At 44.8% G+C, this 27756-nt stretch overlaps 1 protein-coding gene across 3 annotated transcripts in view; it reads left to right on the top strand.

Annotated features, from left to right (window-relative positions):
- The window catches only part of DSCAM (DS cell adhesion molecule), a 729459-nt gene that overhangs the window by 568035 nt on the left and 133668 nt on the right, over positions 1-27756 (top strand). For all 3 annotated transcript variants that reach the window (XM_038581531.1, XM_038581532.1, XM_038581533.1), the window contains exons 12-14: positions 24025-24221; positions 25237-25333; positions 26017-26145. In XM_038581531.1, coding sequence (XP_038437459.1) covers positions 24025-24221; positions 25237-25333; positions 26017-26145 — 423 coding nt within the window. The remainder of the gene's footprint in view (positions 1-24024; positions 24222-25236; positions 25334-26016; positions 26146-27756) is intronic.

Raw genomic sequence — 27756 nt, 5'->3', positions numbered from 1 at the left:
GGTGCCAGTTTTCTGGTTTTAATATTGTGCCACAGTTACGTAAAATCTCAACATTGGTGGAAGCTGGGTGAAGGGCACATAAGACTCAATACCATTTTTACAAATCTCTGTGAGTCTGTATCTCAAAATAAGTAGTTTTTGATAAGTAATACCCCTCAATACATAATACCAAATACAGAAAGACAGAAGGTGGATGTGTGGAATATATGGGATATAGATGTGACGATGTTCAGGAGAAGACAGATCATCTTGGGGAAGTGAGGTCAGGGCAGGTTTTGGGGTGGGAGATGGAATGTGAGTTAACGAGGGAGGATGGGTGGCAGTCAGGTTGGAGACACGGAGGTGACTTGGGGAAAGGCAGAGCAGTGCCAGCCAGCTGTGCTGGAAGAAGGGAAAGGATGTTCCCATATGGGATCAGAGAGGTAGAGGAACGCATAAAGTGAATTTGAGTGCAAGAGCAGGATGTTTGGTTAAAGGGGGAATTAACTGGTAGGTGGAAACACAGGCTTCAACAAGATTCCAAATGTCTTAGACTTGAAGCTGTGGAAACAGAGCAGATAGTGAGAAATCACTGTCATACTAGAAGTGGCATTTGCAGAGCTGAACTGGGCAGAGGTTTGGAGTAGATCGGAGTGGGGCGAGATAGAGAGGGGCAGGCAAAGGGACTAGGACACTTGCCACAGCCCAGCGCAGGCTTCCAGATTAAGGCTTGGACCAAGGTGGCAGTTGGGAGACCACCAAGGACACATCTGGTGTGAAAGATGCTATGAACATTCGCCACACAGAATCAGGTCACCGATGAGCGTGGGGACCTAAAGCCAGTCCAAGGTTGAGCCTGGGATGCAGTAATAGAGAGAGGGAAGGATTCGGGGGGGAGAGTTGCCACATTTTGTTTTGTCCGTGTGGAGGGGGTACCGTGCCATCCATTTGCAAATGTCTGGATGACTTCAGAGTCGTGAGATGGAAGCTGAAAACAGGTGCGTCACTGCTTCAGAATAACTCATCGCAAGAGCCCACGCAGGTGGGATCTGCAAGGGTGAGCCTGGACAGGAGAGGGGACAGCGTAGGAGAGAGGGGTGGAAGCCCCTGCACATGCAGACATCCCCCTACAGAGTCTAGAAAATAAATAAACCCTTCTTCACTTCACCTTCTTCTTCTTCTTCTTCTGTCATTTTGTTCAAAGCCTGCCATCATCCTAGACAGGTCCAGGCTTGGCTGCATCCCCTGAATAACCCGCTCACTCGCCCCCACCACTTCCTTAACAAGCTCCTGCCACAGGCTGTTGTCAGGTGCATTTCATCAGCCATAGCAACCAGCCCTGCGCGTCCCCGATGCCAGAGACGAGGGGAAAATCGCTCTTTGTCCAAGTGGCTACAGGCAGCCTCTCTAAACCCACAGAACCTCGTCTCCACAATTAATCCTGATTGCAAGTTCTCAGAATTGTACCCCCTCATTTAGCTGCCAGCTCCCTTGCACTTAGAGCTTCCAGAAAGAAATCACAATAGCTCAGACCTTGTTTGGGGGGCTGTTTGTTTTGAGGGCTTTTTCCTTCATTGGAGGTGGAGGGATGCTTCCCATCAATAGCAAACATTTCTCAGGTCTCCCTAGAAGATCAGGGCAGCCCGTTTTATGTTGCTGTTTGTTTTTTAATAAGAGGGTGAGAAGAGGAAGGAGGAAGGGGACACATAGGAAAGTTTCCAAATGGGAGGCTGCAGCTGCCTCCCTATATCTGGGCTGTGTGACCCAAGAGAATTTCAGCTGGTGCTAAATTGGACCTGCCTATAGAGAGTGGTCATCTCAGGATAACTTTCTACGTGTTCTCACCATGCTCAAAATGCTCCTTCATATGCAAGATGGAAAGGAAACATTGCTCCTTTTTCCCAGCTGGATGAGAACTCCTGACCTTTTAGGAACATGAGGGCATGTTTGAGCTCCTTGGAAAAAAGGCACAAGGCACGAGCTCAGTGGGAGAGTCTGTGTGTCCACCCAGAGACCTCTTGATATTTTCTGCCATTTGTCTGACAATGGATGTGGCCTGATTCAGCCCAGCAGTGCTGCCTCTGGAAGAGTCTTCAGCCAGGGCTTAAAGACATTTTGATGCACTTTTTTTTTTCCAGATGATCTCTGTGCTGCCCACATTTGAATCTGGGATATTGTAATGGGACCTTAAACTCAAGCCATTAAGCTCATAATATAAAAAAAATAAAATGTTTTCTGCTCATAAAAGTAAATATGTTTATTAGAAATGATTCAAAGAAATATATTAATAATGCGATAATAAAGAAATAAATGTAGTGAATATACCTAACATTCCTCTCATTAATATATTTACGATTTTTTAGGACATTTAACTTTTTATTCCTATATATAGATTTGTTTGCATACAAAGAGGGGAGAGGAGAGAATGAGAAAGAGAGAGAGGTTCTTAAATACAGTTTTAAAAGATTTTATGTATTTACTTATTTTAGAAAGAGAGAGAGTATGCAAGTGGGGTGAGGGGCAGGGGAAGGGGGAGAGAGAGAACCTCGAGCAGACTCCCCTCTGAGCATGGAGCCTGACACGGGGCTCAATCTCATGGCCCTGAGATCACGACCTGAGCCAAAATCAAGAGTCAGGGCAGCCCCGGTAGCACAGCGGTTTAGCGCCGCCTGCAGCCCGGGGTTTGATCCTGGGGACCCTGGATCGAGTCCCACATCAGGCTCCCTGCATGGAGCTTGTTTCTCCCTCTGCCTGTGCCTCTGCCTCTCTCTCTCTCCCCACCCCCTCTCTGTGTCTCTATGAATAAATAAATAAAATCATTAAAAAAAATCAAGAGTCAGATGCTTAACCAATTGAGCTACCTAGGTGCCCCTAAATACATTTTTAAGAACAAAAGTAGTTATGGCTTATAGGCTTTTTTATTCAATAGATAATGGATTGTTATGGACTGAATTGTACACCTCTCCAAAAAAACATTCTTATTTTGAAGTCCTAATCACCGCTCCCCCCCCTCCCACCCGCAATGTGACTGCATTTGGCATAAGACCTTTAAAAAGGTAACTAAGGTTAAACGATGTCATAAAGAGTGAGGCTCTAATGCAGTAGGGCTCGTGTTATTTTAAGAAGAGGGGGAGGCCCATGGGATGTAGCACAGAGGTCTTATGAAGACACAGCAAGAAGGTAGCCATTGGCAAGCCAAGGAGCAACCAAACCTGCAGGCACCTTGGTCTTGGACTTCCAGCCTCTAGAACTGTGAGAAAGTCATTTTTGTGATTTAAGTCACCCAGTCTGTGGTATACTGTCCTGGCAGCCCAAACAAACTACTAGAGGCATCTTTTCACTGTTTTAAGGGCTGGATCGTATTCTGTTCTATGGCTATGTAACCTCTTATTTAAACAATCGTGAATATTTACATTGTGCCTGAAGGTTTTTATTATAAGCAAGGTCGCAAGAAACATCCGTGTACGTATACATATACCAAATCCTTTTACAGGGTAAAATATGAGAAGTGGAGTTGCAGGGTCAAAAGATGTGTTCTTGAGAAATTGTGTCACACGTGGCCAGACTGGATTCCCAAAAGGCAACGCCAACCAGCATCTCCGTTTGCAGGGTTTAAGTACTAGCGCCCCTACCTCCTAGTCAACCAGACACTTTGAGTCTCTAACCTGCTCTGCATCTGTCGGCAAAAGCGATCATTTAATTTCATAACAAAAGAAGTTGAGTATCTGGATATCTGCTTACTGAAATTTTCATTTCTACTTTGTAAGTGATTTCTCTTTGTAAATGATTTTCACTTTTTTTCCAATGTTCTGTGTCTCGATATTTATCAAGGGAGGATCCTTTCTCTGGTATATGTTACGGTATCTCTTCCCATTTGCCGTTTTTCCTTTCATTTTGTTTTGCTCAGTGGTTTGCTTGCTTATCAGTAGAAAGAATTCTTAAATCGTTGTGTCCTGGGATCTACTAAGCTTTACTGGCACAGTTTCTGGCTTGGATATCATGCACACATGTTTTTCTTCTTCTTCTCAAAAAATTCACCTAAATTTCTTCTGAGTAAATATCAAGGGGAATGGAGGGGTTAAGGATGTTTGCTACACCATTATTTGGAATTAAAAAACAACAACAGTATTTATACTTTTTGATGTAGCACGTCCAATTAGCCATGCCAAAGTGCGTAGGATTTGTTTGGTGCTAGAGTCACCCAATCCTCTGGGCCAGTGGATCCCCACGTGGGGTCACTGGGAATGTGTGGGACATGCGGACTCCTCTCTACACCTGCAGGATCAGACACTCAGCGAGGCCAGGTCATCTGTGCTTCTACACACCTGCCATTGACTCAGAAGCAGGTTCCAGCCTGAACACCGCTGCTCTGGCTGCTGCAGACAGAGCCTCCCTGGGACTTCATGTGCATTCCCAGGCAGCACCCAGTGGTTTAAAACCTTCCAGTTCTATCCCTGACATTAGGGACACATCCACTTGAATGAGGGCTTTTCCTTGTGGCTCATTTGCTATTGACATATGCACAGACAAACACACACATGCTTGAAAGCGCTCGTTACATACGTGCACTGACATTACTTATTCTGAGCGGATTTCAGAAAGACAAGGTTGAATGTTGAGCCAGAACCCACAATCCCTCCTCCTGGGGCATCCAGGGCTCTCTGGATGGAGGAGGAAGCAGGTGCCTCTGCCAGCACCAAGAAGCGTCTGCAGACATGATGCTCCCGCCTTAAATATAAGAAGTCAACGGAGGTAACCCCCTGCACCTGTTGCGGGAATGCTCTCCCAGCAGGATGGGATGCAGAGAATGCCGCTATACTCTTCCTTCATGGGGAGCTATCAAATGCTCTTGAACATGCCTGGGTATCTTGTGACGGGCTGAAATACTTCCTGTACCTGTTTTCTACATGAATTGGGGGAAACACACAGTATAAATATCCTTCTGCAAGGACAGCACATTGGGGAAACCCTAAAGGAGAGCTTTGTTAGCACCTTGGTGACCTTGTGGCCTTGGAGCCCAGGGCGGGGGCTGCTAGAGACCGGGTCTGCGGGCCGCAGCGCACACTTGCTTGCATGAACAAGCAGTGAGTGAAAACCACTCACGTCCTGGCCTGCACCGCTGGCAGCACTCATTTCGCTGGAGCTGAGCCTTCCTAGCGGGTTTCTGCTTCATTTAGAGCCGTCAATACCTCAATTAGAGCCTGCTCGCCGGCCCTGGGAGGGACGGTTACACATTTCACTTCACAGGCCTCTGAAATCTAAAAACCCCCTGAGAGCTGCTCGGTCATAAAATACCTCCTGATTAACAGCGCTGTTTGCCAAGCATCCCTTGCTCCTTTCCATTTCTTCCTTTGTAAGATTTATCAACTGCCATAAACAGAAGACACCAAGAGGTGCCGCCTGCCAGCAGTGACGCTGAAAATATCCCCCCCTCGAGCCGCGAGCCGGGTGAGGGCTGGCTGATTTTGTGCCTGGATCGGACTCCCAAGTCCACAGCAAGAGAACAAGGAAAAGCACTGATGTGAGCTGTGTATGTGCGTGTGTGTGCGTGTGCACTCGCGTATCCTAGAATTGGCTCGTGAGCTAGGACGTGACCTCCACCCTTCAGCATCATCGACCCTATAGTTCAGTACGTGGAGAGAATTTTCCTTGCCTTGAGTGAAGGAAAGAAAGAAAGGTGGCGGGTGCAGGTCCCCACAAGGCCGTGTTTAGCGCTGCTGCTGGTTCCTTCAGAAAAGGTGTTTTTTTCTGTCTGCAAAGTCATTGGTGCTATTCTGCTTTTTTCCAAGCAGACATTGCTTTAGCAAACCTATAAAAAGAGGGCAAGAGACCATCTGGGCCCTTTATTTTTTTTTTCTTTATGAAAGAGAAAGCTCTTAAGAGAGGACTATATAATGGCATATTTATTTTCTAATCAACATTATGAAAAATGCTTGTGAGTTTGGCTCTCATAGAAAATTTGGGTGAAAGAATGTTAAGGTAATTCAAATTCTCCGGTGGCTGAGGAATTGCCCTGCATGCCTCCAACACACACACATACAGGTGTGCATATACACACACGTGTGCGTACACATGTATGCACACTGTGCACCTGTAGAAGAATGCACACACATGCACACAATCACACAGGCACACTCAAGTACACGTGAATGCACACATATACACAAATATAGACCCTTCTAGCCACCTATGGCAGTAATCCCCTTGAGAATAACACTCAAAACCTTCTTCTTGGAAAGGAAGCAAGCCATCAATCCCATTCTCTTCCTATCAAGGGATCAGAATTTAGCACTGAGAAAACACTTTCCTTTTCCTTTTTTTTTTTTTTAACCTATGCTGTCAAATTTCTAGATAATGTGATGGACACAGCCATTATATTATTTACCAAATCCATTAATATTTCATTTAGAACCTATACAAGTGAAATTTATTTTTAAACATGTTTCATTTATTGCTCAGACATTACGAAAACCACGTTGACATGGCTGGCTCTTTAAAATCTCTATAATCCCAGCACCCTAATGGGGATTTGTTTTGCTTTGCTTTTCCTTCTGGTCCTTGCCTATATACGTATATATGAACTGCTCTTCAGCCTTGGTGGAATGTAAATCTAGGCAGGAAAACGAGTCACGAATGCAAATATTAGCTAGAGAAAAAATAACTAACATTATAAGCCCTTACAATCTACAAAGGACTTCCCGTGTGTTTGATCTCTGCAGCTCCTCTGTACGGAGGAGGCATCACCATGGTACCCACTGAGGAATCAGGCTCAGAGTATAAACATGCATGGAAGTTTATAGTTCACAAATTGGCAGAGCCAGAACTCAGTCAGCTCTTCTGATTCCAAATCCTGTGCTATTTCTGCACGACACTCTCACAAGACCTTACAGTAAGGCTCTGGGTGATGGAGGTTCAGGGGCCATGCCAAGGACAGCTCTAAAATCGTGGTTCTCACACTCTGGCATGTAGCCAGATCTCATGGACAGTTGTTCAGGCTGCCAGCCCTAGGGTTGCAATTCTAGAAAGTTCCCAGGTGCTGTTCTTGCCGCTGGTTCAGGAGTCACTCTTGAAGAACCACCGTTGTCGACAAATTAATCACAAAGATTGATAGTGAGACTGCAAATGTGTATAGCTATTTTTGTATTGTCTCATAAACCTAGAGAAATACGCATACCTTAGCTTTCTGTATACATTCCCTAAAGAAATTCATGCATAGATTTCCAGGGTTCATATACAGAAATGTTCACAGTCATGTAGAATCTGAAACTTCTGAAATAAATAAACCATAGAATATTCATACAAAGAAATATTATACAGTAATGAAAACACCTGCAGGCTCTCTCTATATGTTGTAGATACCAGATAAACTAACACAGAATAAAAGAAGGGAGACACAAAACAGTACAGATGGTGTGATCCTATTGTATAGACAATTCAAGAACAAGCAAGATTAATTCAGTTGTTCCTGGATACATAACCAGGTGGGAATAGTCTAAGCTGCCTGTGTTGTAATTCTAGTTCCACTGCTTACTACCTGTGTGGCCTTGAATGAGTCATTCAGCCTGTCTTTGCCTCAGTTTCTGCACATGTAAAAATCAGGGTAAAAATAGCACCTACCTCCTAGGGTTGCAGTAAAAGTGAAAAGCAGATAAAATTCTCAACATAGGGCTTAATCTATGTTAGCTATAATTATCATCATCTTTATTACACCAGATGTTTTTCAAAGGGCATTTTATGTCCTTGATACTAACACAACAAGTGAAAAAGACACACAGGGAAAAAAAGTATAACCAAAAGAAAAAAAAAATGTTATAACCAAATCCAGATAATCAAGTTAACAAAAACACATATCTATTTGTGCAAGCAAATGAAAACATACATTAGGAGCCAATTAAGAGGGTTCTGTGGGAATGGACATTGACACAGGATGAAGAGCAAGTGGTCAAAATGGCTTCAAGGGGGTCACTTGGATGGCTCAGCGGTTGAGCGTCTGCCTTGGGCTCAGGTCATGATCCCTGGATCCTGGGATCAAGCCCTACATCGGGCTCCTCACGGAGCCTGCTTCTCCCTCTGCCTGTGTCTCTGCCTCTCTCTCTCTGTGTCTCTCATGAATAAATAAATAAAATCTTTAAAAAGAAAAACAAGAGAAAATGGCTTCAAGGAAAAGGCAAAACATCACAAATTGAAAACAGGGTGGGGATTGCAGGGTCAACAGGCAAGACTGAGGTCCTGGGCATTGGCCTGTCTCAGACAAGAATCTTTAGGTGAAAGAAGCCCCTGGGGTGCCCTCGAGAGGGAGGAGGTGTGATCTCCACTGCCAGGGGACACTGGCCGGCACTCCAGGGAGCCACAAGGCAATATGCTGTTGCAGCTGATAGCGGCAGAATGTGGCTGAGGCCACCACCAAGAGTGTTGGTGGGAATAATGGCTTATCTTCTCTCTCTGTGCCTCTCTGTCTCCATGAAAAACAGCTGAACATAAAACATTTGCTCAAAAGTTAGAACATGGCTTTGGACCCAACTATTCTGTGTATCCATCCCCAAGCCACCGGAAGCAGCTGGTTCTGTTTCCATGGAGACATCTTGCCTTCCAAGAACCGTGTCCAAATATGTAAGAAGAGGAAAGGCTTGAGTGGTGGAGAATCTGTTTGCCAGCTCCCACCCAGGTTGTTGACCGGCCTAGGATCTTTTCAGGCTGTTGGCCAGAAACTTCCATTCCTCGTGGTCCTCTGCAGCCACCTGTGTGTCCTGGTGATGTGATGGCAAGCTTCCCTGGAGCAAGTGATCACACACACACACACACACACACACATATACACAGGTGCTCCAGTGCCCAAGATGGAAGCTTCCATCTATAATCTAATCTGAGTTATTTACCAGTCCTACTGCCAGATACCACTGCTCACGTGGACCAAGGACCCTGGTAAAATATGGGAAAGACTATTCAAGCGTTTGCAAACCAGAATGTGAGGATCCCTGGGAATCACCTTGGCGGATACCCAACACCACTGATTTTTTTTTCTCATGAATATTCTAGACCTCATCCCATTTTGCATGGCAACACAACCTATTTTCTTACGTTTTTAGATTTACTTTATACCATCACTGTCAGCAGGAAATCAAAGTCGATTTACTATTGTCCTTCTTCTTACCTAATTACTAGGAAGTTTTGTTAGGTAGAATGTACCATCTGTGTACATGGCCAGACAGGAGGGAAAAAAAGGGAAGAAATGTCCTGCCTATCTCTCTGTGAATTGGTGGGGGGGTGGGGAGGAATACTGTTTTTAATATCTTTTGGTTAATATTCACACTTGTCATGCAAAGTAAATCAACTTTCTTCTAATAATGTCACTTGAAACAAGTTCAGAGTGACTATAATATGAATCCTAAATGTTTTCTATCTTTGCCCTGACACATTTAATCATGTCATGAGGCCCTGGCCAAGCTGCCAGGAAGTAGAGCTGTTGCCACTCTTGTTAAAGTTTAACATCAAATACAGCCCACTGTAGCTTGGAAACACGGATTTGATTAATGGTTATAATCAAAGTAACTTCATTATGTAAGCGTAATAACCCAGCCAAGAAGATATTTTAGTATGTGCTAAGAACTTATTAATTCCTGGCTGGAGAAATCATTTTCTTTATGGGGATTAGAGCTGCCCAGTAGGTAGCCTTACTTGCTAAAACTTTTATGAACAATAAGTATTTGGACAGGAGGAATTTTTGATTCTGCAGCAGTGATAATAGCACTTTGTGTTTCTGCGGGGCCTTTCTTCTGACACACTCAGTGGGTTCCACTAACATAATCTCATTAATCCTGATCACAGCCTCAGGAGGCTGGAGGTCTCATTGTTCTTACAGATGAAGAAATGGAGATGAAGCTGAGAGGCAGGGACCCCAGACAGAGAAAAAGCCACTCAGCCTTTGAAAGCCTTGAGAAGAAACGGGCACAGAATTGGAAACCATTTTCTCTTGCAAAGTGCTGTAGGTGTTTTCAAGAATAATGACCACAGAAGTATTATTCGCAATGGTCAAAAGGTGAAAGCCGTGCAAGGGTCCATGGATGGATGAACGGATAAACAAAATGTGGCATAAACACACAATAGGATGTTACTCAGACTATAAAAGGAAGGACATTCTGACACACGCTATGACATGGATGAACCATGATCACATTATGCTAAATGAAATAAGCCAGTCACAGAAGGACAAATACTGCAGGATTCCACTTCTGTGAGGTCCCTTCAGGAGTCAGATCCATGGAAATGGAAAGGAGAATGGTGGGTGCCAGGGGCTGTAAAGGGGGGAATAGGAGTTAGTTTTTAAAGGGGACCCACTTTTAGTTTGGGAAGATGGAAAAGTTCTGGAGACAGGCGTTGGTGATGGTTGCACAACACTGTGAGTGTACTTAACCTCACTGACCTGTACACTTAGAAGTGGTTAAGATGGTAACTTTGGGGGACCTGGGTGGCTCAGTGGTTGAGCGTCTGCCTTTGACTCAGGTCGTGACCCTGGAGTTCTGGGATCAAGTCCCACATTGGGCTCCCCGCAGGGAGCCTGCTTCTCCCTCTGCTTGTGTCTCTGCCTCTCTTTCTGTATCTCTCATGAATAAATAATAAAATCTTAAAAAAAAAAAAAAGATGGTAACTTTGATGTTAGGTGTGCTGGGAGGACATGTGCTTGCTGTGGCTGGAAAGTGTGACTGTGGGCTCCTTGATGGCTCCAGGTGATGCCAGGACAGGAACCATAATTACACAAATTACAGTGAAAGATAATGTTGTCGGGTTGTATTGTATCAGAAGGGATTAACCACTTTTCTCGTTAGGCTTTGCCCTGTGTGCATGCCCTTCATCATAGCAATAGAGAAAAAAGAAGGCTGCTGGCTGCACATCTTCCAAACTGTGGCTGGTTATGCCCAAATCTTGCCCAAGAGACTGCCTCCTTCCAGCTTCTTTTCTCCCATCAGGTGACTAGAGAACAGCAGCGGCTGCCTAAAAGGCTGAGTACACATCAGCTTGCAGGGCCAGCATCTTGGGTACGTTGATAAGTTCAGTGGCATGAGCCCATGAGCTCTCAAGAGCCTTATACTTGGGGTTTAATGTTCTTCAGCTGCCCTCTTGAGATTCTTAATACTTTGTCTTTACATTTGTGTTTGTATGTGAAGTCTGATGGAACACTGGAGCTTGAACTGGGGACTTAGAACCTCAGCTCCAGGATCATCCACCTCCCACTGCCACCTATCTCCTGGTTCTCCCATTCTCTGAGCCTCAGGCTATCCCTTCCTACTATCACCCATTAACAATCCCCAATGTCCTCCTCACCCGGAGACCTTAGGGTGTGTTGGAAGATCAAGGTCAGGCTCCTTAGAGCATCTCCATTCCCTCCCTGCCTGGAGGTGGCAACAAGGAGCTTTCAGAAGGTGACTCAGAATACCGTCAGGATCACGCTTCCCAGATCCAAGTATGATGGTCATTCTGGTGGAAGGTAGACCTGGCAGCTGGTCTGGTGCACACATATGCATGCCAAGTCCCAGGCTTTATCCAGATGCCTGGGAAGGCCGGCACTCAGCCAGCCCCAAGCCCAAGGGAACACAACATTAAATAGAAAACGTAAACCATTATGACATGTGGGAGAGAGAGACCACACAAGAATGAAAAAAGCTTTATATTTTAGAACTTGAATGCCACCTTTTTCCTGCTTTTTGAACAAAGGGCCCCACATTTTCATTTTGCTCTGAGTCCAGAAATCATGTAGCCAGTCCTGCCAAGCAGTCTCAAAAATACAGTAGGCTTACCGGAGGGATGTTATTTTACAGCTGAGGAACTGGAACCATCAAAGATATCATGGAGAGTTTCTCCCAAATGGAGAGTCTCCCCCAAATGAATCTCCCCCAATCTGGATCTCCCAGATCCAGGGGCTTCCAAGGATGCTCTGGCTGCCTCATACCTTGTGTTCTGAAGAGGGCCAGCCTCTGGTTCTCCACTATGGCTGGACAGAGAGACCTTGCACTTGGATTCAGGAGATCTAGGGTCCTCTTTTGGATTTCCCACTTACTTCCTAGTTGCATGGCTCTAGGCTTATTACGTCCCTTGCCCAATCCTCTTTTAGTATGGGTAAATGGAATTAAGAATTCCAGGGAGGGCAGGGTGGGGAAAACTGTTTATGCTAGATATTAAGAAGATAACTTTGCTGCATTACTTTCATGGTGAAACTGATGTTTTAAAAATCTTACAAGATGTGGACATTGCTGCTATAAACATCGGGGTGCATGTATGTTAAATAAATTGAGTTTAAATAAAAAAAACTTGAAGATGCTTTCTAAGAAAAAAAAAATCCTACAAGATGAAATAGATCATTGGATTATGGGTAGGAAAGGAGTGCAAAGGGCATGTATTCCAGTGTAATCAGCCTTAAACCCTCTGGTTCTCTGTGTCCTTGCTTATAAATATAAAGGGGAGAAGATGCTAGGTATTAAATGAATCTTAGCATTTGCTTCCACTTTATTTTCTCCCAATTCAAGATAGGTATTTGTGTATGGTTCTCTTGGATCATCTGCATGGGCATCTGTTAATATAAATTTAAATCCAATGAACATGCTAAAAATATTATTTCTACATCTCTCACACATATTTATAGCAAAATTTAGAATCTACTTAAAATGAAACTTACAAATAGATCTTGGGTCATTTCTATGGCCAGAATGTCTATCCCATCAGGTTGTTACATGGGTTAAATACATGTGGGGCTTATGAGAAAGTTTCCGGCACAAGGTCAGCACTCACACAGGTTAGCTATTGTTGTTGTTGTTGTTGTTGTTGTTGTTGTTGTTGCTAGAGAAAGAGAGAGAGAAAAAAAGTGAGAAAATTAAGGAAGGAAGGTGGAAAGGGGAATAATGAGGCAGAATGGGAAGGAAAGAGACAGGGAATGCAGAGGAGCATGAGAGCTCTCAAAGGCTCGAGAGCTGACCCCACAGAATTGTTGCAGCCCAGGCTGTATATTAGGATCACTTGGAGAGCTTCAAATAAACCAATTCCTGAACCCCACCCCCCAGAGACTCTGACTCAGTTGGTCTGGGGTAGGACCTGGGCACTAGTCTATTTTTAAAACTACTCAAGTGATTCCTACTCCTGAGATACAGCCCAGGTTGAGAGTGTCTGGTCCCATTCAGCCCCCTCTAGGGAGTCAGGAAAGAACAGAGGCCCAGGGCAGTCAGTGGTCTTCCCACTCATAGCATGTCCTGGATGGTGTGAGGTTGGGGTCCAGGCTCCTTGCTCCGAGTCCCCTCACATGTCGCCCTCTGATATGATATGTGTGAGAGTGGCACCAGACCCCAAGTTGTATCCGCAGAGTCCACAGGAAAGCACATGCAGTGGGTCTCCACCCCGAGCAGCGGAATTCAGGAAGAGGGCTGCCATATTAGTGCCTTAGTATCTTAGAGAGCTTCGGGATGCTCACTGATTCATGTTTTCAGCCAGTCTATTTTAAGATAAAATAATGAAGATTCTGCATTCAGTACATTTTGATTGGCTGATGAGAAACACTGAAATAAATTTAGACTCAAATCTGTGCATGAAATATTCATTGTGGAATCCAGGCAGTGGGTATATGGCTGTTCAATTTTCCATATGGTTGAAATTTTTTCCAGTCAAATGTAGGGGGCGAGTTGTAGGAAAAAGTACTTGAAAATAGTACCTGGGTGGCTCAGTCGGTTGAGCATCCAACTCTTGATTTAGGCTCAGGTTATGATCTCAGGGTTTGGGGATTGAGCCCCACAATAGGCAGTTCCACCTCTAGCACTGAATCTGCTTAAGATTCTCTCTCCCTCTGCCCTTTCCCCACCTCTCTCTCAAAAAAAAAAAGAAAAGAAAAAAGAAATATTTGAAAAAGTAGGTTTGAAACATGTGTTCATGTCTGAGAACATCTACCTCCCTGGCCCCCCCCAACCATAAGCCCTTTGCCCCTGCCTCTGTTTTCCAGCTTGGGCTTTGGGGCAACCTTGTTGCTTTATCCTTGGACCACACCCTCTTCTGCTGCCTCTGTTTGGACAGAGTGAAAGACTGAGGGACTCCCCCTTCCCCAGGAGGCAGTGCTTGCCTGCTCAAACATGGGAAGTCCTAGGCCATCGGGAAGGTTAGCCATTCTCTATTAGGATCAATATTGATGATGGTAATGGTGGTTTTAGGATAGGATTCAAATCTAAGTCAGATCCTGGTTGACTACATTTCCAAGGGCTTTGACACCCACTTCTCTATTTGGGTTTTCTCTTCTTAAAATGAAGGAATTGAAACAGGTGATCATGATGGGCAGGTTGTCTAGTTAGAGATTATCCAGGCCGCTTGGTATTTTGTTTTGCTTCTTTTTCTATGCTAGTTCAGCACAGCTGGGGAGGGAAAAAAGAAATAAAAAAATAAGGGCCCCTAGGTGGCTCGGTGGTTGAGCTCCTCCTGCCTTTGGCTCAAGTAGTGATCCCAGAGTCCCGGGATCAAGTCCCAGGATCAAGTCCCACAACGGACTCCCCGCAGAGAGCTTGCTTCTCCCTCTGCTTCTGTCTCTGCCTCTCTCTGTGCTCTTATGAATAATTTTTTTTAAAAAAGAAAAAATGTATTAGAATCGGTTTTGTGCCATTAAAAGACAAGAGTAATATTTGGAACTAATCTTGAATATCAGTGGTTTATTAATATAAATGTCCACCCTCCAATATCCCTGAGTTGAGAAAGCAACATATGCATCCCCTCTTCACCAAATCACCTACTGAAACACACAGTGATGTGCTGTTCACACTCATAGAGTTTACTGTTATGCATTAAAGTGGTTATGGCTCTCAGGTGAACTCACCACCTTCTCAGTGTCCCTGTATTATGACAACACTCCTTAAAAGCATCCATATGGTGACACACTCCCCTATGCTGTCTTCTGATCAGTGTTAAACAGCAAAACCTGTTGGGGGGTGGAGAGAGGGAAGAGAGCCCTGACTTGCAGTGTTTGCCAATGTCTATGGTGTAAATCCTTCCACAGTTGCCAATTTCATGCTAAATAGGTCACATCCCATGAGTGTGTGTTGAGCTGCAGTGTTCATAGCTTTCCCTGGCCTGTGGCAGTGGCTGCACTACACCCCTGTATCTTTCTACTTTGCAGAAAGTAGGTCAGGTGATGCTCCCTTGAGCCATAAGAACGCAGATTTCCTGAACATTGAGATACTGTTAAATGATAATCATGGTTTATGAAGGAAATTTATAAACCAGTGTTATCGTGATATAAAATGGCACCTTCCTTAGCGGGTAATTTTGCAGGGGAAGCACACAGCACACAGTCTCTGAACAAAGCTCTCTTGGTCTAGATTTCCTTTGCCCCCACCAGCAGGGTTTGCCCACAGCCTCTGCATGGTACCAATCCCTGTTAAATTACCCCATCCATTTGTCATGCTTCCAAAATCCTTGCAAAAAGCCCTGCTTGCTGATATGTCATCTCTCAGCACCCATGACCATGACAAGTGGAAAAGTCATACCGTCAAACATTAACATTGCAAGGAGCCATGATAATGATCCATTTTTAAAAAGCCTTTTCGACCATTTCTTTACAGGGCTGAAAAGATTTGGGTGGGATAGAACAAGGGCCGGTCAGCACATTTCTGACCAAATGCTGAGTTTTTTCACCAGACCTATTTTGGTGGGACACTCTTCCAAAGGAGAAATGTGAGTAGGAAGAGAAGCATCTTTTGCAGTGTAAGATGGGCAAACCACGAACAAGCCAGAGGTTGACTATTTCATGGCATGGTTCCCATATGGAATGCAATTAAGCTTTTCCTTATGAGGAAAAGGAAAGAACAGGAAAAAAGTCCTCAGAGTAACACTGCATTTTTCTTAGGGAGCAATAACATATTCTTCCAGTGGATTGTTTTCAAAGAAGTAGGAAGTTACCTCTGGGCCAACAGCATCCTTCATAGTACATAGTGATTTGCTCCCTCACGTAGTATAAGGTAGGGCAAAAACCCATTATTTCAGAATGGGTTCACTCTCAGAAGAAGAAATGATAAAATACCATGGACTTGCCAAGTCCTCATGGGAAATTTCTCTGTTTTATTTTTTTTATTTAAGTTCAATTAGTCAATATATAGTACACCATTAGTTTCAGATGTAGTTTTCAATAATTCATCACTGTGTATAACACCCAGTGCCCATCTCATCATGTGCCCTCCTTCACACCTATCACCCAGTTACCCCACCCCCCCACCTACCTCCTCTCCAGTGACCCTCAGTTTGTTTCCAAGAGTTAAAAGTCTCTCATGGTTTGTCCCCTTCTCTGATTTTTTCACATTTAGTTTTCCCATCCTTTCCTTATGGTCCTTTTCACTATTCTTTATATTTCATATATGAGTAAAACCATATGATTATTGTCTTTCTCTGATTGACTTATTTCACTCAGCATAATACCCTCCAATTCCATCCACATCAGTGCAAATGGTGGGTATTCATCCTTTCTGATGGCTGAGTAATGTTCCATTGTATATATAGACCACATCTTCTTTATCCATTCATCTGTCAAAGGACATCTCAGCTCCTTCCACAGTTTGGCTATTGTGGACATTGCTGGTATAAACATTCGGGTGCAGGTGCTCGTTCGTTTCACTACATCTGTATCTTTGGCATAAAGACCCAGTAGTGCAAATACAGGGTTGTAGGGTAGCTCAATTTTTAACTTCTTGAGGAACCTCCACTGTTTTCCACAGTGGCTGCACCAGTTTGCATTCCCACCCACAGTGCAAGAGGGTTCCTCTTTCTCTGCATCTTCACCAACATCTGTTGTTTCCTGACTCATTAATTTTAGTCATTCTCACTGGTGTAAATTGGTATCTCATTGTGGTTTTGATTTGTATTTCCCTGGCGACAAGTGGTATAGAGCATTTTTTCGTGTATCTATTGGCCATTTGTAGGTCTTCTTTGGAGAAATGTCTCTTCTTCTCTTCTGCCCATTTCTTGACTAGATTATTTGTTTTTTGGGTGTTGAGTTTGATAAGTTCTTTATAGATCTTGGATACTAGCCCTTTATCTGACATGTCATTTACAAATTTCTTCTCCCATTTTGTAGGTTGCCTTTTAGATTTGTCGACTGTTTCCTTCTCTGTTTTCATTCTCTGCCAATTTACCAACTTCTTTTTCCTGCCTGGCAGCAAACTCTCCCCATTGTAGCCCTTACACACCCAAGACACTATGATTTGCTAGCATGAACTGGTCTCTAGAACCCATCTCTGCCACCAGAGTTCCTCCATTCTGTGTTCTTCTCAGGAGGCAGCAGGAATCAGGCTCCTAACTGATGGGAATAGGGGGGTCATGTTTCAAAGCTCAATTATATGTGAGTTTCACAGTTTCTAACTCATGTTCCCCAGCTCTGAGAGGACAAATGAGAAGTAAGTATATTTTTCTTCTTGGACCCACAGCAGATTTATTCACAGTTTTGCAAGGTCACGTTTGGTGGCTGTGGGATCTTTAATTATCATGATTTAGTACTTGGCTCTTGTGAGAAAAAAAAATCTTGGTTAATGGATTTGAGCCCAAACTGAAAATGTTTTTAGTAAAGAAGCTTTATGAAGGAGATGTGCCCCAAATCCTGAGCAGACCACAGACCCCAAACTAAAGTCCACATTTGTTCCTCATCTGAAGATGCCACCTACCTTCAGGCCATGAAGAGATAAGTCCCTGCCATCAGAGATATGGAGATGCCATCAGTATATGCTTAATGGCCCTGCCTTTGTGCTGTCGGCTGGCTTCGTTAATCTCTCAACAATCATTATCTCCCTGTGACAAAGAACAAAATGGAGGCACAGAGTGGTTAAGTGACTAGGGTCACATAGTGAGCAAGCAGCATGTCTAAGATTCACACTCAGGCAACTAGCATGTTATATAGGCTGATGATAACCCAACCTACAACAACAATTTTGCAACTGGGGATCACTTTGGAAACTAGATGTGCTTTACATTATATCTTTTTCTGCAAAGCCATCCAGTAGAAATCTTTTTTCTTTTTCCAATATAGACCATCTGCCATATTCTCCCAAAGAGCCAAGACCTATGATTAAGGTCAGCTGAAAACAATTCTTACTCTCCTAGTATAGAAAAAGCAAACATAATAATAAAGAAACATAATGGTTTACTTCCTTCTCACATAAATGTTTTCTGGAGTGAGGCAGGCCAGTTTGTACATGATAGCTTCGTGGTGTCACCAAGGACCCAGACTCCCATCTCCAGAGTCATCTCATATTCGGAGATGACAGCTAGCACTCAGGTATTAGATCTGATGTCAGGCTGGCACAGGAGGAATTTAGAGAAAGCCCAAAGGGATTCCAACTAGCAGAGCTTGCCTCCCAGGAGACGTAGATGCATTATTGCCTTGCTGTCAATAGTCAACTATAAGAAAAACTAGGAAACACATTCCTTTATTCAGGTATATTTTTAATAATGTCTCTTCTTAAAAACTGGGGGAAAATGGAAAATGGGCTTCCAGAGGCAACTGGAGATTTCTGCTCAGACAACAATCCATACCTACTGTCTGCATTTCAAAGGGTCCAATAAATAATAACCCTGAATTCAGAATCAAGCAAGAGATAGACACAGGAGAAGGATGGTTTGATCTTATCTTTCTGGAGACTGTGTGTTTGCAGATGCTATACTCTATAATTAAGGAAGCTTAGCCACCCAGTCTCTGCCAGAGCTGGAGACACACACATCTCTTGCTTGGGGGCATCCTCTTCCACTACAAGAAGTTTATAGATCAGAATATGTGCCTTCGGCCAACAGATAACTGGGAGGGACTTGCCACACTTACCAGTTCCTCCCCAACTCCCAAATAAGATTAGCCACTGCCCCTCCATTCAAGAGAGGGGTCAGGAGTGTTGCTTTAATAGAAGATCCCCCCACATGGAAGCATAAGAAGCAGGGGGCATTTCTTCCCAAAATCACCTGCCCATTTTGACTGCTAGGACCTCACTTTTTTTTTTAATGATGTTCCTGTTGTTTTTTTTGTTTTTTGTTTTGTTTTGTTTTGTTTTAATTTCTGGTCTGCAGGTTTTTCTGGATACATCCAACCATATGCTAGGAAATGTTTAACCACCAGATCTCCAAAAAAATGTACAAATAATAAAATATACTCAGCATCATCAATTCCATAGAGCCAATTCCTTCTCATAAAAGACTTTAATTGCCTTTCGATGAACTTAATGCATTGAGCATACCTGAATACATTCTAAGTAGCCAGTACCCCACCCCTGAGGACATCATGCCAAGAGTCCATGTACTGCTAGCCCTGCCAGGATTCAACAGGTGCCCCTGATTCTTTCTCCAAATCTCTTGGGGGAAAGCGGCACTACCACCTTCCTTACTTGGATATTTTTTAAGAGAAGACAATGGAGAGATGTGAGTTCATCACACACCTTCACATGAATAAAATGTCCACACAACCAACTTCTCTTACCCTCTTGGACACATAAAATGTGTTTTTTTTTTCTATTAGCCATTTTGGAAAGAGATCTTCTCAAGTACTTGAAATAGGTTCTATCTCTTATTAAACAAACCACACCAGGACAGTTTAACATTTTCTCAGTGGTTAAGGATCATCATTTGAAAACCCATGATGATGGTCTTCTGGGTGTGGAGAATGATGAGTGCAGGGTGAGGAGAAGAGGGACTCTGTGTTTGCCAGCCCCAAGCGGTCCTGGCCACTATGATCTTGAGGTGTGTATTGTTCCCTCATCTTCTCCCATGTTGGGCTCTCTGGCATTTCTGCTTTTCTTGGTGGCTCCACTGTGGCAGCCTGCTGCTCTCTCCAGGGTAGGTTTTAATCTGCCATTGGCGGGGAAGCAATTTAACCATATTCATCTGTCCTGCATATAAACAGGAAGCAACTTTGAGAGAGCATCTAAAGCTTTCTCCTACTGCTAAAATGTTTGCATTTGGTAGATATTTTAGGGCTCCTTTGGATTTCTTAGACATAGTTTATGATTGCTTCATCTTTCCCACAGAGAAATTCCCATAATTATGTTTCCTACAGTTGAGGTTACTCAGGAAAGAAATGCCACTCTAAAGAAAATTTTCACTTTATGTTTAAAGGGAAAGTGATAAGGAGATGTATCAGAAGAGCCTCACAGGTTGGTCTGGCCTCTCCCCATAACTGTGTTCAGGAATGTGGTTCCCAGGGCCATAATGAGTGTGCATCACAGTGAAATGGACAGGGGGGGATGACACACAAGGCTCCATGCAAGAAAGCAAATGTTCCACCACTACCCCAGGGCACAAGTATTCAGTGCTCCTGTCTACCCCCCCTTTGGTCAAGGTGTGAGCTTCTCTTTCAGCTGTCCCTTCCACACATGGGATGTTCGCACCCCACACCTCCTGTTCAAAGGTTTTCAGCAGCATTTAGAACCCTTTGATGGTGGATGGTGCAAAGTTGCAGGTGAGAGTATCAGATGAGGGGGAGTGGTCTACTCTGCTCCCTGCTCCCTCGGAGACTCCCCGGCCTCCTCTCCTACAAAGGGTGCCCTTGGAGAGGGACACCATGTCTCCCTTTGCCCCCCCCAATGGAGTGCCCGTTCAGCCTTCTCTCTGGGTGACTATCAGGAGCAGCTAATGGGGCTCTTGAACTCCGGGGGGCTTTAGTCCCTTCCCCCAGTGGGGTGGGGGATAAGAATACATTGCAAAAGTCCCCATCTGACATCCCAGGCTCACAGCTCAATGGACCCTTCTCGTGCTGCTCCTCAGTTGCCACAAGAAGTCTTCTGTTCAATCTCAGAGAAGGAAGGGCTTCAGCCCCTGTGTTTGCTTAATCCTCTAAGATGACACGTGTCAACCTCTCCTGGAACCTTCCTCACCACCATTCCGCTCCTCTGCAGGGGCAGCACTGTGGTGGCCATGGGGTTTCTACTTCATGGGGTATCAAGCTGGTGCCCACCTCACAGCTTTACCCTACATGTGGTTGTAGGGGAACATTCCTCTCCCGCACCATAAACTCTGAATCCTAACCACTCCTCCCCTTTCCTCTTCTGTGCTCAGTCTTCTGACACAGAGATTGTAAAAATGGTGAAGCCACTTGGGAAGACCGTGTGGTAGTTTCTCAAAATGTGAAACATAAAATCTCCATGTGACACAGAAGTTCCTCCCTTAGGGATCTACCCAGAGAAAGTGAAACCATAGGTCCTTGCAAGAATCCACACCCAGATATTGCTAGCAACATTATCCATAATATCCCCAAAACAGAAACAATACCAGTGTGCACCAACTGATGGATGAGTAAGCAAAACGTGGAAATCCCATGACTCAGCAACAAAACAAAGAGCTGATACACGCTGCAGTATGGATGAACCTGGAAAATATGCTCAGTGAGAAAAAGCTAGACAGACACAAAAGAATACCTACTGCAGGATCCCATTTATAGAAAATGTCTAGAAAATGCCAATCAAAAAGGAGAGAATGTCCATCAGTGGTTGCCTGGGACAGGAGTGGGAAAGGACTATGAAGGGGCAGGGGAATCCTTTTGGGGTAATGTAAATGCTCTAAAACCTGATGTGGTGGTAATCATACAACTCTATACACTTGGGTTGGGTTGTAATAGTGTGTGTATGCATGCATGTGTGTTGGATAATGTAAATATGCTTGTGTTGCCCCCCCTAATTCATGCCCACCTGAACCTCAGAACATGACTTCATGTAGAAATAAGTTATTTGCAGCTATAACTAGTTAACATGAAGTCATAATGCATGAGGGTAGGTTCTAAGTCCAATGACTAGTATCCTTATAAGAAATCCATATGAAGACAGTAAAACCCTCACGGAAGAACATGATATGAAGTAGGGGCAGGGATGGGATTGATGCAGCCACAAGCCAAGGAGCAGCAGCAGAGCCACCAAAAGCCAGAAGAGGCAAGGAAAGATTCTTCCCTAGAACTTCAGAGGGAGCACAGCCCTGCCATCATCTTGATTTTGGACTGGCCTCCAGGAGTGTGAGAGAACAGATTTCTGTTGTTGAAAGCCACCCAGCTCACCCTGGTCTGTTATGACCGCCCTAGGAAACTAACACAATATTAAAATCTATTCAGCTCTATATACTTAAAACAGGTGTATTTTATGGTATGTAAATGAGACCTCAATAAATCTGTTGATCAAAATTAAACTTATTCTCAAAGCAGCTAGAGGAAGTGAGTCATCAGGACCAAAGGCTGGGGCTCACTGGTCTCACTGGTGCCAGCCTGGCTGCCTCTCAGTTGTTCTGAAAGAGGAATCATACCACAGATAGATAAAACATGGGACTCACAGTGCTGCTTTCCCCCAGTTTGTTCTCTCTGTGCCTCCTCCTCTCTGCCACAGACCTGCTGACGGTGTGGGTTCTCCTGTGGGTGTCCAGGCTACAGAGCTAGGAGATGTTTTTACTCGTTATGGCATGTCTCAAACCATTCCACTCCTCTGTAGGGGAAGACAGGACCCAGTGCATGCCAGTCTTAAAAGATTTCATGGTGTTTCTCTGGTCACCTGCCCAAGGAGCAGTGGAGAGCACACAAGTGTGAGCTTGATTTAGAAATCAGGCAGGGCCTTTCTTCCCATGATGGTGGACATGAGGCACAAAACAGGTAAAACATATAGATTGATTCTGGTTATTTTTCAAATCCCCTCGGTCCTTTTTGAGAGCATCTTATTCTCTTCTCGTGTTTTTTGAAACTCTTTAAACATTTTGCGCATAATTATTTTATGGTCTCTGTCTGATGATTCTAGCATTTGAAGTGCTTGGGCTGATTCCCAGTCACAGTGGGTTGTCTTCTCGTGTGTTTTACACTTTTGGTTTGTTAGCTCATGTTCAGCAGATGTTTATCTTGGAGAATTCCAATGAGCCTGGATGGAGTTTGCCTCCCTCCGGAGAGTGTTTGTGTTTGTTTTGCTAGGATCTTCAGGCCTGTGGCCAAAGTAGGATCACCAGCATCTTGAACCTTTAGCAGGACACCAAGTCCAAATCTATGTAGAGTCAGCCCAGCTATGGATTCTCAGGGGAGACCTTTTCTTCTTCGCTCATAACACAAGTCAAGGCAGTTTGCTTCTCCCTTTGCCAGTGTGGATTTTGTTGTAATTGTTGCAAGTACTTGCTCTGGAGATGGAGCTTTTTGAGGAGCCTGGTTTGAAGGGCCCACTTTTAACTCCCTGCCTCTCAGGTAGTCAGGGCACCAATATCCTAATACCTCTGGTCTTTGAACATCCACTTCTGTTTCTGGCTCCTGGGATTTCCCTCACTTTCTTATAAGCTCAGTGTGCGTTTAAAAAGATGCTCGTTCTGTGCTGCCCTGCATTTCTACGTGGTGTGTGGAATGGAGCAGGACCTTATGTCATCCAGCATAATGCCAAGAATGGAAGTCTTTGAATTAATTTTGAAGTGGAAGAGCAGGAACTTGAGAAGTTCACAAATAAAGCTTTCTGTTTTCTTGGTAAATTGGGGTTGAGGTTCCTTGCCATACGTTATGGGAGAAGGGTGGGTCTGAGGTCTTCAGTTGACTGTGATAGTTTGTAACAACTGTGGAAGATGGGCATATCTCGAAGTCACCTCAAAGAGTCATCAGCAGAGATCAGAGCCCCAACCTAAGTTGATTAGTAAGGTTTCAGAGCCCCACAATTGAAAATGATAGTTAGAAACTGTCATTTAATGGGAGCTCCCTCTCCAGTCTATTCAGAAGAAAAATCATTTTCCTATGTGTCCTGGGGGACATGGGCTATGCTCCGTGACCCACGTATGCCCGCAGTGGGCTGGGAACACATAAACACTCACACACACACACACACACACACACACACACACACACACACACCAGATATGAAATCCTGCAGCAACTTCTGAGTGAGTGAGCTGAGGGCTCATTGCATCAGGTTTCACTTTTCTGCCACCTTCCCTCTACTTTGTTCATGATTCCCACTCAGCAGTCCCTTGAATACATTTTATTTCAGAGAAACACCTCTTTAAGCATTATGGTGGGGAAGTCAAGAATGCTGCTTTGCCAAATAAGTCGTGTCCCTTTTGGGTTTTCAGTTCCTGCGATGATCACGTCCTATCCAAACACAACCCTGGCCACTCAGGGTCAGAAGAAAGAAATGAGCTGTGCAGCCCATGGCGAGAAGCCCATCATAGTCCGCTGGGAGAAGGAGGACCGGATCATTAACCCCGAGATGGCCCGTTACCTCGTGTCCACCAAGGAGGTGGGAGAGGAGGTGATCTCTACTCTGCAGGTAAAACGCGGTGAACACAGAAGATCAGAATCTAACTTCATTGGCAGCATAACCCTGTCCTTTCACCTAAGTGGGTGCATGTGGGTGATAAACAGCAAATAATGTTTCAGAACTTATTTATGAACAACCATTTCTCTCTGGCTCTTTACAACAATGTTACTGAGTAGCCGGCAAAAATAGTGCTTGATATTAAGTGTTATTAAGAATAAAATGATGATGAACATGCTAGGGAACACAACTCTAATAGAAAAAAATGGGAGGAATCGAATGTCTTAATGACAGTTAATCCCGGAGGAATAACATCCTATGCCATGCACCTGTTTTAACATCCTGCAGAAAGAAAAATTAGATGGGCTTTAGAAGGGAAAATGTCTGGCTTTTTTTTTTTTTTTTTTGGAAAAATCCAACCAACATAAAAGCTTTTGTCCTTCATATAGGATCACAAAAGCTAGAAAAAAATTTATTATAGCCCCATATTTTTTTTAGTACTATTGGTAGTTAACTGAGTGGTGTTTTTAGTGGGGGAGAAATGATGCTGCAGCACACATGGGAAAACAGTCCCTGTGTTTGAAACACCGGTATTGATTCACATGCAGGTCCAATCCTGGGGTCCTTCTAGAGAGAGCTCTAATGAGGGTCCTGCAGGACCAAGCATTTACTGCAGGATTTATAGATCTTCTTTGGGCAGGGTTGCTTTGGATGCTCTAAGGGCACACCATGAGGAAAAAAAAAATGTGTATGTGGAATATACATCAACCTGACCATGGCATCCTACATAAATTACACATCCAACTTAATGACCTGGCAGCTGACAGTGATAACGTACATCGAACCTGTCCATCCACACCCTTACAATCGCACTGAAATAATTTGCTCTCAGGGGTGTGTGTGTGCACGCGCGCTGGGGGTGTAGGAAGGGTGGGAGTGGAGAGATGTGTTTACAGACAAAAGCCCTTTTAGTTATTCTCGCTCCATGCTACTGGATAAGATGGATTTCTTTCTGCTTTGCACATAGATTTTGCCAACTGTTAGAGAAGATTCTGGCTTCTTCTCCTGTCATGCTATCAATTCTTATGGGGAGGACCGTGGAATAATTCAGCTCACAGTGCAAGGTAGGAAGGAGACCAAACTGGGGGAAAACACGGCTTTTAGGACAGTAAGTGTATGCCCAGGCTCGGACCTCTGTGTGCGCTAAGCTTGCTATGTAACACCTCCCGATGCCCAGAAAACTTTGAATATGTTCAAAGTTGGTGTTAAAACTGTATTTTGCAGTGTGCATGATTGTGTCACTGGGCAGCCCGACAACACAGGCAACAGAGTCCTGAAGGGAATGGGGTCAGATGACCCCGCAGACCCAGAGACTGTACCAAGTGGAGGAGTGCACCTGCTTAGTTAGCTGAATGGTAGGAATCCTTATGCTGGTCCATCCCAATGAGAAGAGAAATTTAACCTCTGAAGCCAAAATAGTTTTGGAGTTATGGATTCCAAACCAGAAGAGTGACATTTAATCCATATCCCTCTTTGGCCCAGGCCCACAACAAAAGCCTGTCATATGCCCCTGCTGTAAACACCTGCAGTTTGGGAAAGTGCAATTTTACTCCCTGAAATGCGATTAGGAAAAAAAAAATGAAAAAAAAAAAATAATAAAAAATTTTTAAAAAATGCTTCCCGGCAAACGCGTCCGCCACCGTTGAAGGCTGACAAAGCTCTTCTGAGCCATACTCAGCATTTCCACCTGCGTTTTCTGTTTGAGCCGTGTTTGAACTAAGCCCGGGTTTTCCTGTCGATTGCACAGAGCCCCCAGACCCTCCCGAAATTGAGATCAAAGACGTGAAAGCACGCACAATCACCCTCAGGTGGACCATGGGGTTTGACGGCAACAGCCCCATCACGGGCTACGATATTGAATGCAAAAATAAATCAGGTAAGTCTTTTATTTCCCCCAGCTTTATTCTCACTTCAAAAAGCCCTTTCATTGTTTTCCTCTGTTATTCATGACTACCTGTAAGAGTAAACCTGGGCTCCCCGAGACTCAGAGGGGGCTCTTTCTACCAGCTTCTCCTTTCTTGCTCAGAGCATGGGTCCTTTGTGGGGTGGGGTCTGTCTCTGCCTCAGCCCTCCTTCCTTTCCCTCCAGCCCCTAGGCTTGCTGTCCACCCGCCACGCTGGTCTTCTTGCCACCAAGCAGCAGGTGGGCAGCTCCTGGCAGCACCTGGCCAGCGGTGTTATGCTTTCTGCCCCCCACCCTGTCCCTCGTGTCCCATTTCCCCAGCCAGGTGGCTGCTCTAGACAGGGACTTCTGTCTAGAGCCTGGACTTCAGCTGTGTTCAGAGTCTGTAGGGCGAGTTTGTGCAGAGACAGGAGAGCTGCTCCTTGTGGAGACGGGCACTGACCCTTCAGCGAAGTCCTGGAAGTGCCCCAGGGCCGAGCCAGAGGCACTTGCTCCCGCTCGGAGCATCACCTGTTTCCCCAGGGCCCACAGGTGGCCAGGTCAGCAGAGGCACCATAAATAGACCCAGGAGTCAGGATCACGGCAGGTGTGTCTGTTTGTCCCCTTAAGGTGGCAATGCCAGCATTGCTTGGAACTTTAGGATCCGTCGGGCTGAGGGTAGAAAGCCACCCCTGTGGCCTCTGGTCGGGACTTGGACTGTGTCTCATAAAAGAGATGAGGAATCAGAGCAGCACCAGGATGTGTAGGGACCATGCGTGTAGCCTTATTTTTCACCTCCTGGGCACCATACTTTCTTTACTCAGGTTACACAGCGGTGACCTATTCAGGATATTTGAGCTGAGGCCATAGTGACAACGAAGCTCTAGGCAGCTGGAGGCAGGCCCTGAGTGAGGGCGTGGTTCGGGACAAGCGTGCAAGGGGCAGGACAAGAGAGTGGCAGGAGCTGGACGGGACTGCGGAGGGTGGAGTGTCCCAGGAGCATAGCGTGAACCCGAAGGAATACGCTTCACACCCAGAATCGTGGCTTTAGAAATAGCATGTGATGGGCAGCCTGGGTGGCTCAGCGGTTTAGCCGCTTTCAGCCCAGGGCATTGTGACCCCGGGGTCCTGGGATCGAGTCCCGCATCGGGCTCCCTGCATGGAGCCTGCTTCTCCCTCTGCCTGTGTCTCTGCCTCTCTCTCTGTGTCTCTCATGAATAAATAAATAAAATAAGAAAGAAAGAAAGAAAGAAAGAAAGAAAGAAAAGAAAGAAAGAAAGAAAGAAAGAAAGAAAGAAAGAAAGAAAGAAAGAAAGAAAGAAAGAAGAAATAGCATGTGAGACTTGCAATACGCAGCTGCACTGGGAATGCACGTAAGAGAGGCTGGTTCAGAAAAAAAAAAAAAAAAGAGGCTGGTTCGCCCAGAGTCAGGACAGGCCCAGCAGCGAGGCGAGGATGCGTGCCCAGGGCCCGGGGCTTGGAACCAGGAGTGCAGTGGCTGCCAGTGGCAAGGCCACCAGGGGATGGGACAGCTGGGCAGCCTGGGGGCAGGGTGCACCGTGACAAGCTGAAGATAGTGCGGGCCCAAACAGGGCTCTTTTGGGAA

The sequence above is a fragment of the Canis lupus genome, chromosome 31, assembly GCF_011100685.1.
Source record: "Canis lupus familiaris isolate Mischka breed German Shepherd chromosome 31, alternate assembly UU_Cfam_GSD_1.0, whole genome shotgun sequence".
Classification (NCBI taxonomy): domain Eukaryota; kingdom Metazoa; phylum Chordata; class Mammalia; order Carnivora; family Canidae; genus Canis; species Canis lupus.
This window is presented reverse-complemented; position numbering and strand designations above follow the sequence as displayed.